Raw genomic sequence first — 14,729 nt, 5'->3', positions numbered from 1 at the left:
CCCCTGGGGAGCACCATTGTATTCCTTCCTCCAGTCCGAGAAACAACGGTTTACCACTACTCTGTTTCCTGTCACTTAGACAGTTTCGTATCCATGCTGCCACTGTCCTTTTTATTCCATGGGCTTCAACTTTGCTGATAAGCCTATTATGTGGCACTTTATCAAATGCCTTTTGGAAGTCCATGTACACCACGTCAACTGCATTACCCTCATCAACCCCTCTGTTACCTCATCAAAGAACTATCAAGTTGGTTAACCACGATTTGCCTTTAACAAATCTCTGCTGGTTTTCCTTAATTAATCGTCATTTGTCCAAGTGACTGTTAATTTTGTCCCTGATTATTGTTTCTAAAAGCTTCCCCACTATCGAGGTTAAACTGACTGGCCTGTAGTTTATGGGTTTATCTTTACACCCTTTTTTGAACAAGGATGTAACATTTGCAATTCTCCAGTCATCTGGCACCACCCTTGTTTCTAAGGAGGATTGGAAGATTATGGCCAGTACCTCTGCAATTTCTTCCTTCACTTCCCTCTGTGTCCTAGGATGCATCCCATCTGGTCCTGGTGACTTACTTTCTTTAAGTATAGCCAGTACACCTCTATCAATTTTTATCCCATCCATTATCTCCTCTACCACCTCTTTCACTATGTCTATGGCAGCATCATCTTCCTTGGTGAAGGCAGATGCAAAGTACTCGTTTAGTACCTCAGCCATACTCTCTGCCTCCATGCGTAGCTCTCCTTTTTGGTCCCTAATTGCCCCCACCCCTCCTCTTACTACCCTTTTACTATTTATATGCCTATAGAAGACTTTTGGATTCCTTTTTATGTTAGCTGCCATTCTGTTCTCATGCCCCTCTTATTTTTCACTTCTCCTCTGAACTTTATATATTTAGCCTGATTCTCATGTATTCTCAACCTGACATCTGTCATACGTGCTCTTTATCTGCTTTACCTTACTCTCTATCTGTTTCATCATCCAGGGAGCTCTGACATTAGTTGCCCTACCTTTCCCCCTAGTGGGAATGTACCTCGACTGTACCCAAACTATTTCCTCTTTAAAAGCAGCACATTGTTCCATTACAGTTTTGCCTGCCAATCTTTGATTCCAGTTTACCCAGGCCAGATCTGTTCTTATTCCACTGAAATTGAGCTTCCTCCAATTAAGTATTTTTACTCTTAGATTGCTCCCTGTCCTTTTCCATAGCTAATCTAAACCTTATGATACCCCTAGGTGTCTCTGTTCATGCACCCCATTTTGGATTGTATCCACTGTTCCCTAAATGTTCACCTATTGACACTTGCTCCATTTGACCTACCTCATTCCCCAGAACCAGATCCAGTAATGTATCCTTCCTCATTGGTAATAACCAGATAATCTGTTTATGTTGATTGAGGTATAAATATTGTCCAGGACATGGGGGAGAGCCCCCTTGCTCTTCAAAATAGTGCCATGAGATCTTTTACGTCCACCTGAGACAGACGGCGCCTCGGTTTAATGTCTCATCCGAAAGACAGCATTTCAAAAGCCGCAGACACTTGTTGCATTTCAGCCTATGGTTAAATTTGTGCTCTTGAGTGCTTTACGTGTTCTTGTTTACACAATAAGTTTCATGCTAGGGTGTTTGCATCCATCTTATTTTATGATATTGAAGGAGAAGTCTTAAGACCACATTCAAATTTTGACCAGAAATTGTGCCCAAGTTTCTCTTAATTTGAGAAATAACTGCTGAATTTTAACTTTTGCCTCTTACGCTTTAACTTAGTAGAGCCTTCGCTTTCTATGCAGGTGAAAAGCAAGCCTGCCAGTTACCTATTTTATTTGAAAGCAATACTAGGTAAACTCACGACCAAGCAATAAAGTAGCAAAGTAGTTAATATTGCTCCAGTTGGTTGCGAACCATCAAATAAAAGTTCAGTTCATTCATGCTATTGCTACATTACAATGCAGCAGATGTCTTTGGACTTTCCCAAGAAATAGTAATTTCTGCATTATTTTTAGCTCCAATCAAAATGCACATTTTAGTGGTGCTGGTACCAAAATAGTACAGTAAAACTGCTGCTGCAGGCCAATAACAGCACAGGTGAGGTCACCGCCAAGACATTTCACTTGACATGCTGTTAGTTTTTAAAAATAAAATCTCTCATGATGCAGCAGTTGCAATCTGATCTTAACAATTAAAAGGGGCTTGCTGTCTTGGTTTTTCATACTCTGCTCATCAGTATGAGCCAAAAGTCTGAGCAGTGCTTTATTCATGTCTGTGAGGGCATCTGAATGTGGTTCAATTCATTGGTACGAGGAAGAATTTTTAGATTGTCTACTGCAACGTTCCTGTTGAGTTGCGCAGCCACGCAACGGTCTGGAGATCCTGCACAGCGGTCTGGAGATCCCGTGCAGGCTGCTCACCGGCTTTTCAATGGGGATAACTGCGCATGCGCGAAGATTTAAATGAGCCGCGCAGCCAGTTAAAGGGCCAGCACACGGGGGAAAAAAATTACAGGGAACATTGGTCTACTGTAGGTATGGTTGTCTTCATTTTTGAATATGGATTATCTTCCATGTATGAAGCTCCCTCCTGCAGTCTGTGCCAGAGCAGTAGGAACTTAATGTTTTTGCCTCACTGACTCAACTCTGTCTCTGTGCTATTGCCTTACCCAAAGCTTTGTGATACCAGAACATGACATTCTGTGCAGTGGAACTGTTGAGCTGCTGAAACCCTTATCCATGCCTTTGTTACCTCTAGGCTTGACTATTCCAAAGCTCTCCTGGCTGGCCTTGCATCATACAGCCTACATAGACTTGACCTCTTCCTGCCTGTTGCCGGTATCCTAACTCACACCAAGTCCCATTCACCCATCAGCCTAGTGCTCGCTGACCTACATTGGCTCCCAGTCAGGCAATGCCTCTATAAAGTTCTCATCCTTGTTTTCAAATCCCTCCATGGCATCGCCCCTCCCTATCTCTAACCTCCTTCAGCTCTACAACCCTGCAGGATCTCTGCACTCCTCCAATTCTGGCTTCTTGCACATTCCTAATTTTAATCGCACGACTGTTGGTCATCTGTCCTAATATCTCCTTATGTGGCTTGGTGTCGGATTTTGTTTGATAACCTTCCTGAGAAGCGCCATGGGATGTTTTACTATGTTAAATGCACTATATAATTGCAAGTTGTTGTTGAGAAACCACACTCAAATGGCTACTTTATGGTGATTTACAGACTGATGCCCTAATCCCTATCCCAAGCTTCCATCACAGTTTGCATTGCATGTTATAAAATTTGAAATTTTACCTTAGTCTACAGAAGCTGGAATTAAATTGCTTTTCCACACACTTGGGGGCCGATTTTGGGCTTCTTCCCCCTTCCCCAGCAGAAACCAGTCGAGGGGACCAGTTAAAATGGAGTGGGTGACTACCCTAATCTGCAATATTAGATTACAGCTGGTAAGGACACCTACCTGAAGCCGGCGGGGTCCTCTTTAAATATGCAGATCGGGCTCGGGTGATGAACCGGAGTCGGGGCTAATTTAGTTTAGAATTTAGTTTAGTTTTTAGTTTCCTTGTGGCAGGCGGAGCAGGAATGCCCCAAAAGAAAACCTTGGGCCTCCCTTGCCCTGGTGTAATTCTTGCCTGGCACCACCCTCTTTTCTCTTTCTCCCCCCCCCCCCCCCCCCCGGGACTGGAAGTTCACTCCTGGAACATATGTCTGGGATTGTTCCCATGGGTCCCCGACAACGACCTCCTGCTGCCTGATTTTTAACATTGGCCAGCTGTTCTTCCTGCCAAATTTTCCAGCCCTTTCGTTTGGGGAGCCAGCAGGCAGCATGCTAAGATTGGCTGAGCCTGCCTGCTCCCGAGCGGGCACGTGGCTTTTATTGCCGCGTTCCCACCCAGGAGTTAAAATCCAGCCCTTGGTGTCCAAGTAGGTAGGAACGAGAAGGCCAGAGAAGCTATCTGCTACAACCTTTCAAGATCCAGTCAGATTATTTTCAGCTCCATTTTTTTTGTTTTTACTTTTGATTTGAAAATGTTGCTGCGCAACCACCCTACTTTCTTATGTAATTGTTTAGCTTGATGGAGCAAGCTTCAAATTTTGAGGTCCAGTATTGGCCTCCACCACATCTTCGTCAGGTACACAGTGCATCAGTTCTCGGGTAAAGCCTCCTCTAATCTGCTCATCAATGCACTTGTTCTCATTTACTATGCCATTGTGAATTTGCTGTAGCAGGCACCCTTGTGGCCAATTGAGTTGGATTGGCAAATCAGTTGGATTGGCAAATCAATGTGTTATGGATAGTTTTGTGCTGTGGAGCTTTTACTAATATATGTGCTACTTAACCTTTCTGAACAGTGTAGGCAGCTATTTTTGTTTGCAGTATATGAAAGAAGCTTTCATCATTATCACTTCAGGTTGGTGTAAAACCCAGGCCTCTAGGTGACAGGTCATTGTCCTAGCCAGCTGCACTAACTACCCAAGCTTCCATCTTGTTATTTACTACTTTTAAAAATCTTGGATCCGGTACTACTATTTCCCGAAAACTGCTCATTCAGTCCCTTTCCACAGTTCAGTCTGTTCTTTTGAATCTTGCCTAATTGCTGTTTTTATTTCATATAAGGGCAGTGACCAAAATATTGCAGATAATAATTGATCCCACCAATGCCTTTCACTTTTTTTTTAAAGAAACGACGTGCTTCAAAGCTGAATGATGATCTTGAGGGCAGCACCTCCGATTCTGAATTAAAAGGTGGAAAGAGACCACGGAAAACACAAAAAGGTAAGAGCAAATGTATCCAGATTTGGGTGTTGAGCCAGCCAGGAATGTGCCCCCTTTTGAGCTGAACTGCCAGCTGGACATCTCAACTGATCTCTAATGCTTAGTTTCCTACTGCTATTGGGTAGGAGATGGGCCCTACAAATGACTTATTTTACGCTGGTATTTGGTATTGATGCTTTTCTTGTACTTGTAACTCAACAAGAAACAAAAACATGATTGAAGAGAAAGGGATTTTCTTTTCCTCTGATTCTTGCATTGTTATAATGCAAGTTTCTTTGGAGTGGAACCTATAAATTTTCTATTGGCTTTAATTTGAAGTTTAGAAGGTAGCCTCTATCTATTAACTGATATTACTACAGGAAAAACTCTTTTAACCGGCGCCTAAATATCTGGAAATCTCTCTTAACCGGCAAAATTCAGGAGTAGGTTCAGGTAAGTTTTACTATAGATTAGTGGCTGTGTAACCGGGGTTCCTGGATCTGTGGCCGTGGAACAGGGACTCCTGGATCTGTGGCTGTGGAACCGGGACTCCTGCACAAGTGCTATGTAACCGGGGCTCCTGCTCCTGTGGCCGTGTACGGGGCTCTCGTACCTTGGTAAGTATACCTCTCTGTGCTGGCCAAATGTTTTCATTAAATACTAGAAGTAGAGGCAATTGGAGTATGTTACCAGTTTTTATTTTTGTTACAAAATTTACTTAAAAGTAAAGACAGCCTATTTGTAAATATTTCACTGAGCTGCTCTTATAAATGCACAGTTAGATTACTTTTTTTTAAGAAAAAACAGTTGCATAACAAGGGATGGATAGTGCACAGGAAGGGGTGGGGTCATGTAATGTGCGTTCTGTTAAAGCCAGAGTGCACACTATTGCCTGTTTGGGTTTCTGATTGTTATGACCCCTTTTCTGCTAGGAATCATGAGTAACGTTACTGAGTAAAAGTATTGCCTATATTGATATTCCTTGGCATGGTTTTCAGTGCTTGATGTCCTGGTAGGCGTGCTTTGCAAGTACTTTGTAACATTGTATATCTGGATGGAGAAAGCAGTGATCTTTAAATGCGGAAGGGGTTATATGTGTGTATATATAGTATATTTATATGCATAGAATGTAACTTTCCATGCATATAGATGTATGTAATTTGGTTTATTTACAGTTCAGTAAATTCTCCCATGTCCAAATTGAGTTGTTAAACTTATTGATGCAAATATTTTGTGTTCTGTCTTTATGCATAGTTTTATGGCAAATTTTGAATGTTTATGCACTGCTTCCAGCTGTGGAAACTCTAAAGCATTAATCATATTTACAAACTTAAACACTGAATACGAAGTAGGAAACATTCTGAGACTGTGTCCATCACACACACATTAAACTGATGTAAATTCAAGACATGCAATTTTTTTTTAAGGTTCATTTTGAATTTAATGAGGTTTACATGCATTCTTGCGTTATAGTTCACTAGAGGTTAGATTGCACTTTCAGATGCATTTGGGTACATGGTACTTACAAGTACATGCAGTGAGAACCTTGCAGGCTAAAAAAGATTACAGTAGCCCAATAGATCAGCGTTTTTAACAAATGGTTCTGTGGGTCTTCTCTCAATTGTGTGTAGCAATGCCATATAGGAAGCCATAGACAAATGTACATGAAAATATATAAGTAAGAGTAGACACTAACACCTATAAAAATTCAGTATGACGTAGGCAGCCACTGATTTAATCTACAGAACTGTAACATCTGCAAAAAATTGCAATGCATAGTTCAAAGTTATGTTCCTGCAGAATGACAAACTGCCATTGGGAGCTAGGTGAGGTTCTAAGTGGTACAAGTTTCAGACTATGTAGCTCACTCTCACCATGAGAATTTCCACTCACTGAAGAGGATTTCTTCATTTTTTTTCTTTGAACTCCAACTTTTACAAAAGTAGCTGAAAGAACAGAAGAATAATGTCCTTGGCAAGTTCTAACGTCTTTGCTTTGCAAGTATTGAAGTTTAAGTCATGGCTAATGAAGAAACCAGCCTTATTGTATTCTAAATGCTTTTATATGGCCTATGAATGTTTTCTTCCTTTCCACCTAGTTTAGTTTCATTTAGCAATCTGTCTTTCACTTTTGTCTTGCGTAATGGCTCAACTTTAGTTTGTATCAACTATTCCTGTCTCCTTTTATAACTCAATCTCTTCAGGCTTTTTTGTTGAAGGTGAGACTCCCTTGTTCTGCAAGGTGAGAAAAAGCAATAGCAAAATAGCCAGGGTTTTGCCTAATCTACAGAAATGCAAAAAAGAAAAAGGTTCTTTATCGCCTTAGTAAGGTGTAATGTCTTTTTCTCCTTAGTAAAGTGTAATGTCTTTTTTTTAAAGCCAAGAAGCCGATAGCAAAAAAGAAATTGAAGAAAGAGCTGGTTGAAATGGGCACTCAGACTTCTCCACCGGTCATGGCAGGACCTGGGAAAAGGAAACCCCAAAGTAAATGTTAACTTTCAGAAAAAGAAACAACCTTATTACGATTGCCCTTTGCTTCTTTACTTATTTTTAATTAAAGTCTGATTCTTTAGAATGAAGTTGTTCTGAATATTGGTTTCATTGTTTAAAAAAAAGTATTTCGTATCATTTTTATGCTGGGTTTTATGTGTTGTGCTTTTTTGTGTTGCCGAAATAAACATTTAAACATTAAAAGTTTAATTCTCTTTTTACACAGTGCAGACATTAGTTATTTTTCTGCTGCTTTTCAGTTTTCTGAATAAATGAACTAATGTACAATATCATGAAGTTCCAACATGTAAAATGGCAAGAAGTTGAGAGATGTTCAATTCCCTCTTTTGAGGGGAAAGAGAAAGAAAGGAAATATTGTTAGACGGCAAATGGTGTGGGCCCTCGTGCTTTGCACAATGGAATAGTAGGTGCTCGTGCTCATGATCTCCCAGGATATCGGGCTATGATATAGGATGCCAGGTTGTTTTGGGTGGTGGAATCTAGAAGAATTAATCATCCTTAATTATAGTTTGTAGCCTGGAGTTTCCTTTCACCTTGTTTTTAAAGACAAAATGTAATATTGTAAATGTGACATTTGAATTGTATTACTTGAGCAGTGTGACTATTTAAGCATTTATTTTTCCTTACTTTCTGATCACATGAGAGTATGATTTAATTTTTAAGCTATTTGCAAAAAACAGCTAGTTAAATGTTCTCAGCAAAATAAAGAACCTTCCAATGAAATTTTTCTCCAGGCCAGACTACATTGTATAACTTATTTACCAATTACCTGGCTTATGTTTAAGTGCAAATTATTATTATTTTTTAAAAACTGATCACTTTACATTGCACATTACCTGGAGCAGGCTCCTAGGCTCTGAGTTACTGTGGCAGTGTGGACACAGATTGCATGGTAGTAATTTGTTGTAAGTTATGTGTATTCTGCGAACCTTTAAAAGCTGTAGGCATCTGAGCACAGTAGAGAAGAAAGTAAGAATGGTGTGGTACTCCTGAAAATGGAGGTGAGGACGTGGGGTAAATCTGGAATCTGCTCCTATAGGAAATTCTGTGCATTGCCCAAGACTTGGAGATCGAATGTTGATCTTACTGAGATTTTATTCACACACAGATTTTCAACAGTTCTAATCTCTGTGCATAGGCGTGAAAATCTAGTGATATTTATTGTCACCGGAGGAATACATAAGAACATAAGAAATACGAGCAGGAGTAGGCCATACGGCCCCTCGAGCCTGCTCCGCCATTCAATAAGATCATGACTGATCATCGACCTCAACTCCACTTTCCCGCCCGATCTCCATATCCCTTGATTCCCCTGGAGTCCAAAAATCTATCTATCTCAGCCTTGAATATACTCAAAGACTCAGCATTCACAGCCCTCTGGGGCAGAGAATTCCAAAGATTCACAACCCTGAGTGAAGAAATTCTTCCTCCTCTCAGTCTCAGGATAAGGGGTAGGCCATTTAAGACTATGTCCCCTAGTTCTAGACACTCCAGCCAGGGGAAATAACCTCTCAGCATTTACCCTGTCAATCCCTTCAGAATCTTGTATGTTTCAATGAGATCACACCTCATTGTTCTAAACTCTAGAGAGTATCGGCCCATTCTACACAATCTCTCATAGGACAACCCTCTCATAGAAACATAGAAGATAGGAGCAGGAGTAGGCCATTCGGCCCCTCGAGTCTGCTCTGTCATTTAATGAGATCGTGGCTGATCATCCAAATTCAGTACCCTGTCCCTGCTTTCTCCCCATATCCCTTGATCCCTTTAGCCTTAAGAAACATATCTAACTCCTGCTTGAATATATTTAATGAATTGGCCTCAACTGCCTTCTGTGGTAGAGAATTCCACAGGTTCACCACTCTCTGGGTGAAGAAATTCCCTCATCTCAGTCCTAAGTGGCTTACCCCTTATCCTTAGACTGTGACCCCTGGTTCTGGACTCTCCTGCCATCAGGAACATCCTTCCTGCATCTAGTCTGTCTAGTCCTGTTAGAATTTTATAAGTTTCAATGAGATCCCCTCTCATTCTTCTAAACTCTAGCGAATATAAGCCTAATCGACCCAATCTCACAGAATCACAGAAACCCCACAGTGCAGATAGAGGCTATTTCGGCCCATCGAGCCTGCACCGACGCATATCCCACCCGATCCCCGTAACCCCTACACCAACACGTATCCCACCCTATCCCTGTAACCCCATGTATTTAACCCCTTAACACTAAGGGTCAATTTATCATAGCCAATCAACCTAACCCGCACATCTTTGGACTGTGGGAGGAAACCGGAGCACCCGGAGAAAACCCACGCAAACACGGGGAGAATGTGCAAACTCCACACAGACAGTGTCTCCTCATACGTCATTCCTGCCATCCCAGGTATCAGTCTGGTGAATCTTCGCTGCACTCCCTCCATGGCAAGAACATCCTTCCTCAGATAAGGTGACCAAAACTGCACACAATACTCGAGGTGTGGTCTCGCCAAGGCCCTGTACAACTGCAGCAAGACATCCTTGCTCTACGCGAATCATCTCGCTATGAAGGCCAACATACCATTTGCCTTCTTAACCGCCTGCTGCACCTGCATGCTTACCTTCAACGACTGTTGCACAGGGACACCCAGGTCTCGTTGCACTTCCCCTTCTCCCAATCTATTGCCGTTCAGATAATCTGCCTTCCTGGTATTGCCACCAAAGTGGATTGCCTCGCATTTATCCACATTATACTGCATCTGCCCAATCACCCAACCTGTCCAAATCATACTGGAGTTTCTCTGCATCCTCCTCGCAGCTTTGTGTCGTCTGCAAACTTGGAGATATTACATCTAGTTCCCTCATCTAGATCATTAATATATATTGTGAATAGCTGGGGTCCTAGCACCGATCCCAGGAATCAAATCTAGTGAACCTTTGTTGCACCGCCTCCAAGGCAAGTATATCTTTCCTTAGTTAAGGAGACCAAAACTGAGCACAGTACTCCAGGTGTTGTCTCACCAAGGGCCTGTACAATTGTAGCAAGACTTTCTTACTCTTATACTCCAACCCCCTTGCAATAAAGGCCAACATGCCATTTGCCTTCTTTATTGCTTGCTGTACCTGCATGCTAGCTTTCTGTGTTTCTCTGAACACCAACATTTGAAAGTTTCTCACCAGTTAAAAAATATTCTGTTTTTCTATTCTTCCTACCAAAGTGAATAACTTCACATTTCCCTACATTATACTCCATCTGCCACTTTACTGCCCACTTACTTAGTCTATCTATATCCCTTTGCAGACTCTGATCTCCTCACAGCTTACTGTTCTACCTAACTTTGTATCATCAGCAAACTTGGATACATTATACTCAGTCCCTTCATCTAGGTCATTAATATAGATTGTAACTAGATGAGGCCCAAACTGATCCTTGTGGCACCCCACTAGTTACAGCCTGCCAACCTGAAATAGATCTGTTTATCCCTACTCTGTTTTCTGTCCGTTAACCAATCCTTTATCCATGCTACTATATTACCCCCCAATCCCATGAGCCCTTATCTTGTGTCATAACCTTTCATGTGGCACCTTATTGAATGCCTTTTGGAAATCCAAATATACTACATCTACTGGTTCCCCTTTATCTACCATGCTAGTTACATTCTCAAAAAACACTAATAAATTTTTCAAACACTATTTCCCTTTCATAAAACCATGTTGACTCTACCTAATCATGTTATGATTTCCTAAGTGACTTGATACCACTTACTTAACAATGGATTCCAGCATTTTCCCAGCAACTGTTGTCAGGCTAACTGGCCTGTAGTTCCCTGTTTTTCTTCCCCCTCCTTTCTTGAATAGCGGTGCTACGTTTGCGACCTTCCAATCCGCTGAGACCATTCCAGAATCTAGCATTTTGGAAGATCAAAACCAATGCATCCACTATCTCTTTGGCCACCTCTTTTAGAACCCTAGGATGTATGCTGTCAGGCCATGGGGATTTGTCGGCTTTTAGTCCCATTAGTTTCTCTAGTACTTTTTCTTTACTTATATTAATTACGTTAAGTTCCTCACCCTCATTAGACCCTTGGTTCCCCACCATTTTTGGTATGCTTTTTGTGACTTCTACTGTGAAGACTGATACAAAATATTTGTTTAACATTTCTGCCATTTCCTTATTCCCCATAATAATTTTTCCTGTCTCAGCCTCTAAGGGACCAATGTTTACTTTTGCTAATCTTTTCCTTTTTACATACTTGTAGAAACTCTTACAATCTGCTTTTATATTTCTTGCTTGTTTTCTCATTCTATTTTTTCCCTTTTTATCAATTTATTCTTTGCAACATTATAAGCTTCTTTCAATCTAATGCTATCCTTAACTACTTTAGTTAGCCACGGTTGGATCACTTTTCCCGTGGAGTTTTTGTTTCTCAATGGAATGTATTTTTGTTGAGAATTATGAAATATTTCTTTAAAAGCTAGCCATTGCTTATCTACCGCCATACCTTTTAATCTATTTTTCCAATCTACTTTAGCTAACTCGCCCCTCATCATACCTATATAATTGGCTTTATTTAAGTTTAAGACTTTAGTTTTGGACTTCGGCAAGTCACTCAGAATCATATGATCACTCTGCTCCAGAGGATCCTTTACTATGATTTACCCTGTCTCATTACACAATACAAGATCTAAAATAGCCTCTTCCCTGGTTGGTTCCATTACATTGTTCTAGGAAACTGTCCCACATGCATTCCATGAACTCGTCCTCCAGACTACCTTTGCCAATTTGATTTGTTCAATCTATATGAAGATTAAAGTCCCCCAAGATTATTGCATTACTTTTGTTGCAAGCTCCTACTATTTCTTGATTAATATTCTGTCCAATGTTATAGGTACTGTTAGGGGGCCTATATACTGCTATCAGTGTTTTCTGCCCCTTGTCGTTCCTTTCTCGCTGCTGTCCTTATGTCATCCTTTATTATCAGGGCTACTCCCCCTCCTTTTCCATTCTGCCTTTTTTTGAAACGTCAAGTACCCTGGAACATTTAGTTCCCAACCTTGGCCACCTTGCAACCATGTCTCTGTAATGGCTATTAGATGAAATCTCTATTTGTGCCACTAATTTGTCTATCTTGTTACGAATGCTTCATGCATTCAGATAAGGAGCCTTTAATATAATTTTTTACCATTATTCCCTGCTTTGACCTTATTCTCTACTGCACTGCTGTCATTAAACTCTCTGTCCCTTCCTGTCACACTCTGCTTATTTTTACCCAAATCACTGCACTGCTCTATTGCCTTGACCTTTCTCTTTAGATTTCTAAATTTCCCCTCACCTGACCCCGACCCCTCCACCCCCACCCCCACTTTTTTAGTTTGAAGCCCTATCTACAGCCCTAGCTATTCGATTCGCCAGGACGCTGGTCGGTTTAAGTGGAGCCTGTCTCGATGGAACAACTCCCTCTTTTCCCCAGTACTGGTGCCAGTGCCCCATGAATTGAAACTCCATTTTCCCACACCACTCTTTGAGCCACGCATTTGTTGAGAGAGCTGATCTCTTCACCACCTGCACTTTAAAACAATCAATCGTACTTTGTGGTTCACTATAACATTCTAATTTTGATGAGCTTGTTTTAATAATGACTAATTCAAAGTTGTTTGCGGCTGTTTTGCCTGTTTGATATTTGCTTGCTGGCTCAAATGAGAATAACCATAGCCCAACACTAAAGATCGGTCTCTGTTCATGGGAAGACTATGGAGGAAGATTTATTTTGTGTGTTTTCAATTAAATTTTAAACCTGCCTCCAAAGAATGTGTTTACAGTTTTGCTTAAAATAGCACACAGGAAATCTCTTACCCCCCCACCCCCTCACCCCTCACCAGATGGTGGTGCTACATTGATGCAAAAGTGGATTGAGGCTGGAGCAAGTGAGTCACAAATGAAGTAACAGGAGTTTGGGAAAATTTTGCTACGCTTACCTTTTCCTGCTCCCAGATGTACTGAAAATACATATAGATGGGGGAAAGGGATGCTAGTAACTGGCACAAAATTTAGCAAGATGTGCTGATAAACTCATTAGTGCTTCAAATGTGAATGAGTTGTGATTGTCCTAGCATGCTCAGTTTATTTTGCGTAAGCCACCTGTCCATTGTGCACTCTAATACATTGAATAAAATATTTTATATACATGTTCAAGATTCATAACCTGATTGTCCAGCTGTTTTTGGCCAGATGTAGTGCACATGTCGTGAGATTGTGATGGGATTCAGTATGTGGAGATGCTATATTAACAACTTGAGGCTGGAGTTTGGTCGAAAGTTTTATGTAATGTAATTGGCATATGCGTGTTCACAATTTGAATACCCTTTGTGAGGACACAAATCTTAAACATAAAGCAGTGCAACAAACTCAACATGTACTGTGTCAATATATAAAGAATGAATGCCCTCACCTCCGAGTACTTTATTCACCTGTGGAAACATTTAGATGAGTACTGAATTGACTGCTAGAACTTAAATTAATACCCCAGTGATTTCAACAGTACTTTGCCCTTTATACCACTGGCTGTTACTGTCCACGTTTGTGTTTAAACGTTAATAGCAGTGTGGCAAGACATGCTCAACAAACTGCTCATCAATTTTGGGGACGGGTGGAGGAAAGAGAAAATACTTCCTATTTGTGCAACATTCGATTCCTCTGGAAAAGCAGGTGGTGTCCAGCACAAACACTTTAAATCTTCAGAATTCCAGACTTCCAATCTACAAACAGCCAGCTTCTCGTTCTAACTGAGGTAAGCTCTTCTTACACACTAGGTGCAGGACAGACTTGAGGGGTTGAATGGCCTACCCCTGTTCCTATGTTTCCTATATTAACTGGTATCATTAAGAATGCTTTTTAACACGGAGACCTTTTTTTACTCCCGTTTCCTCCTTCCCCACAGCAACCCCCCCCCCAAACCCGCTATCTCAAGGCCACATGCCGACTATAGTTGTGTTTTTTCAAATAATCACCTCCAAGTTTCCGGTTGGTGTCACTGAACCTGCTAGGTAAGATTGCTCAGACTTGCAAATTAGATTGTGTTCATTTGAAGCTATATGATGAAAATCAACATTTTAATTTTACTTCTGGACCCATCCACTTTGCGTTAATAAGTTACCATGAAAATTAATTTTTAAATCAAGTTAGATGGCTCATGCAGGACATTTTTTCTCTTGAAAAGAAACTGGAGCTTGATCAAAAGGAATTGGGATTTGTGAAATGACAATAGATAGGAAATGTCACAAAAACGTTGATGCTATAAGGACAGCGAGTCAGTATAGCAAGGAAAGAATGATGGTTTTCTGAAGATATAAAAGAAAAATTGAATCATAATATCCCATTGAGAGCAGTTACCTGAAGTTTCTGGTGAGCCTGTGTTGCTGACATAATTGGATGTCTTAACAGATACAAAGCTAAAATAGTTCCATTCTGCAGTACTATCGACCCTCAACCTAATGAAC

General features: G+C 40.9%; 1 protein-coding gene across 2 annotated transcripts in view; it reads left to right on the top strand.

Annotated features, from left to right (window-relative positions):
* vrk1 (VRK serine/threonine kinase 1) overlaps positions 1-7,462 on the top strand; it is a 116,526-nt gene extending 109,064 nt beyond the window's left edge. For both annotated transcript variants that reach the window (XM_086002745.1, XM_086002744.1), the window contains 2 exons: positions 4,680-4,773; positions 7,131-7,462. In XM_086002745.1, coding sequence (XP_085858871.1) covers positions 4,680-4,773; positions 7,131-7,246 — 210 coding nt within the window. In that variant the 3' untranslated portion in view covers positions 7,247-7,462. The remainder of the gene's footprint in view (positions 1-4,679; positions 4,774-7,130) is intronic.
* The last annotated feature ends 7,267 nt before the right edge of the window (positions 7,463-14,729 follow it).

The sequence above is a fragment of the Somniosus microcephalus genome, chromosome 12, assembly GCF_052327205.1.
Source record: "Somniosus microcephalus isolate GS21.2 chromosome 12, FLI_Smic_1.0, whole genome shotgun sequence".
Classification (NCBI taxonomy): domain Eukaryota; kingdom Metazoa; phylum Chordata; class Chondrichthyes; order Squaliformes; family Somniosidae; genus Somniosus; species Somniosus microcephalus.
The sequence above is the reverse complement of the archived record's forward strand: the minus strand, read 5'-3'. Positions and strand labels throughout refer to the sequence as shown.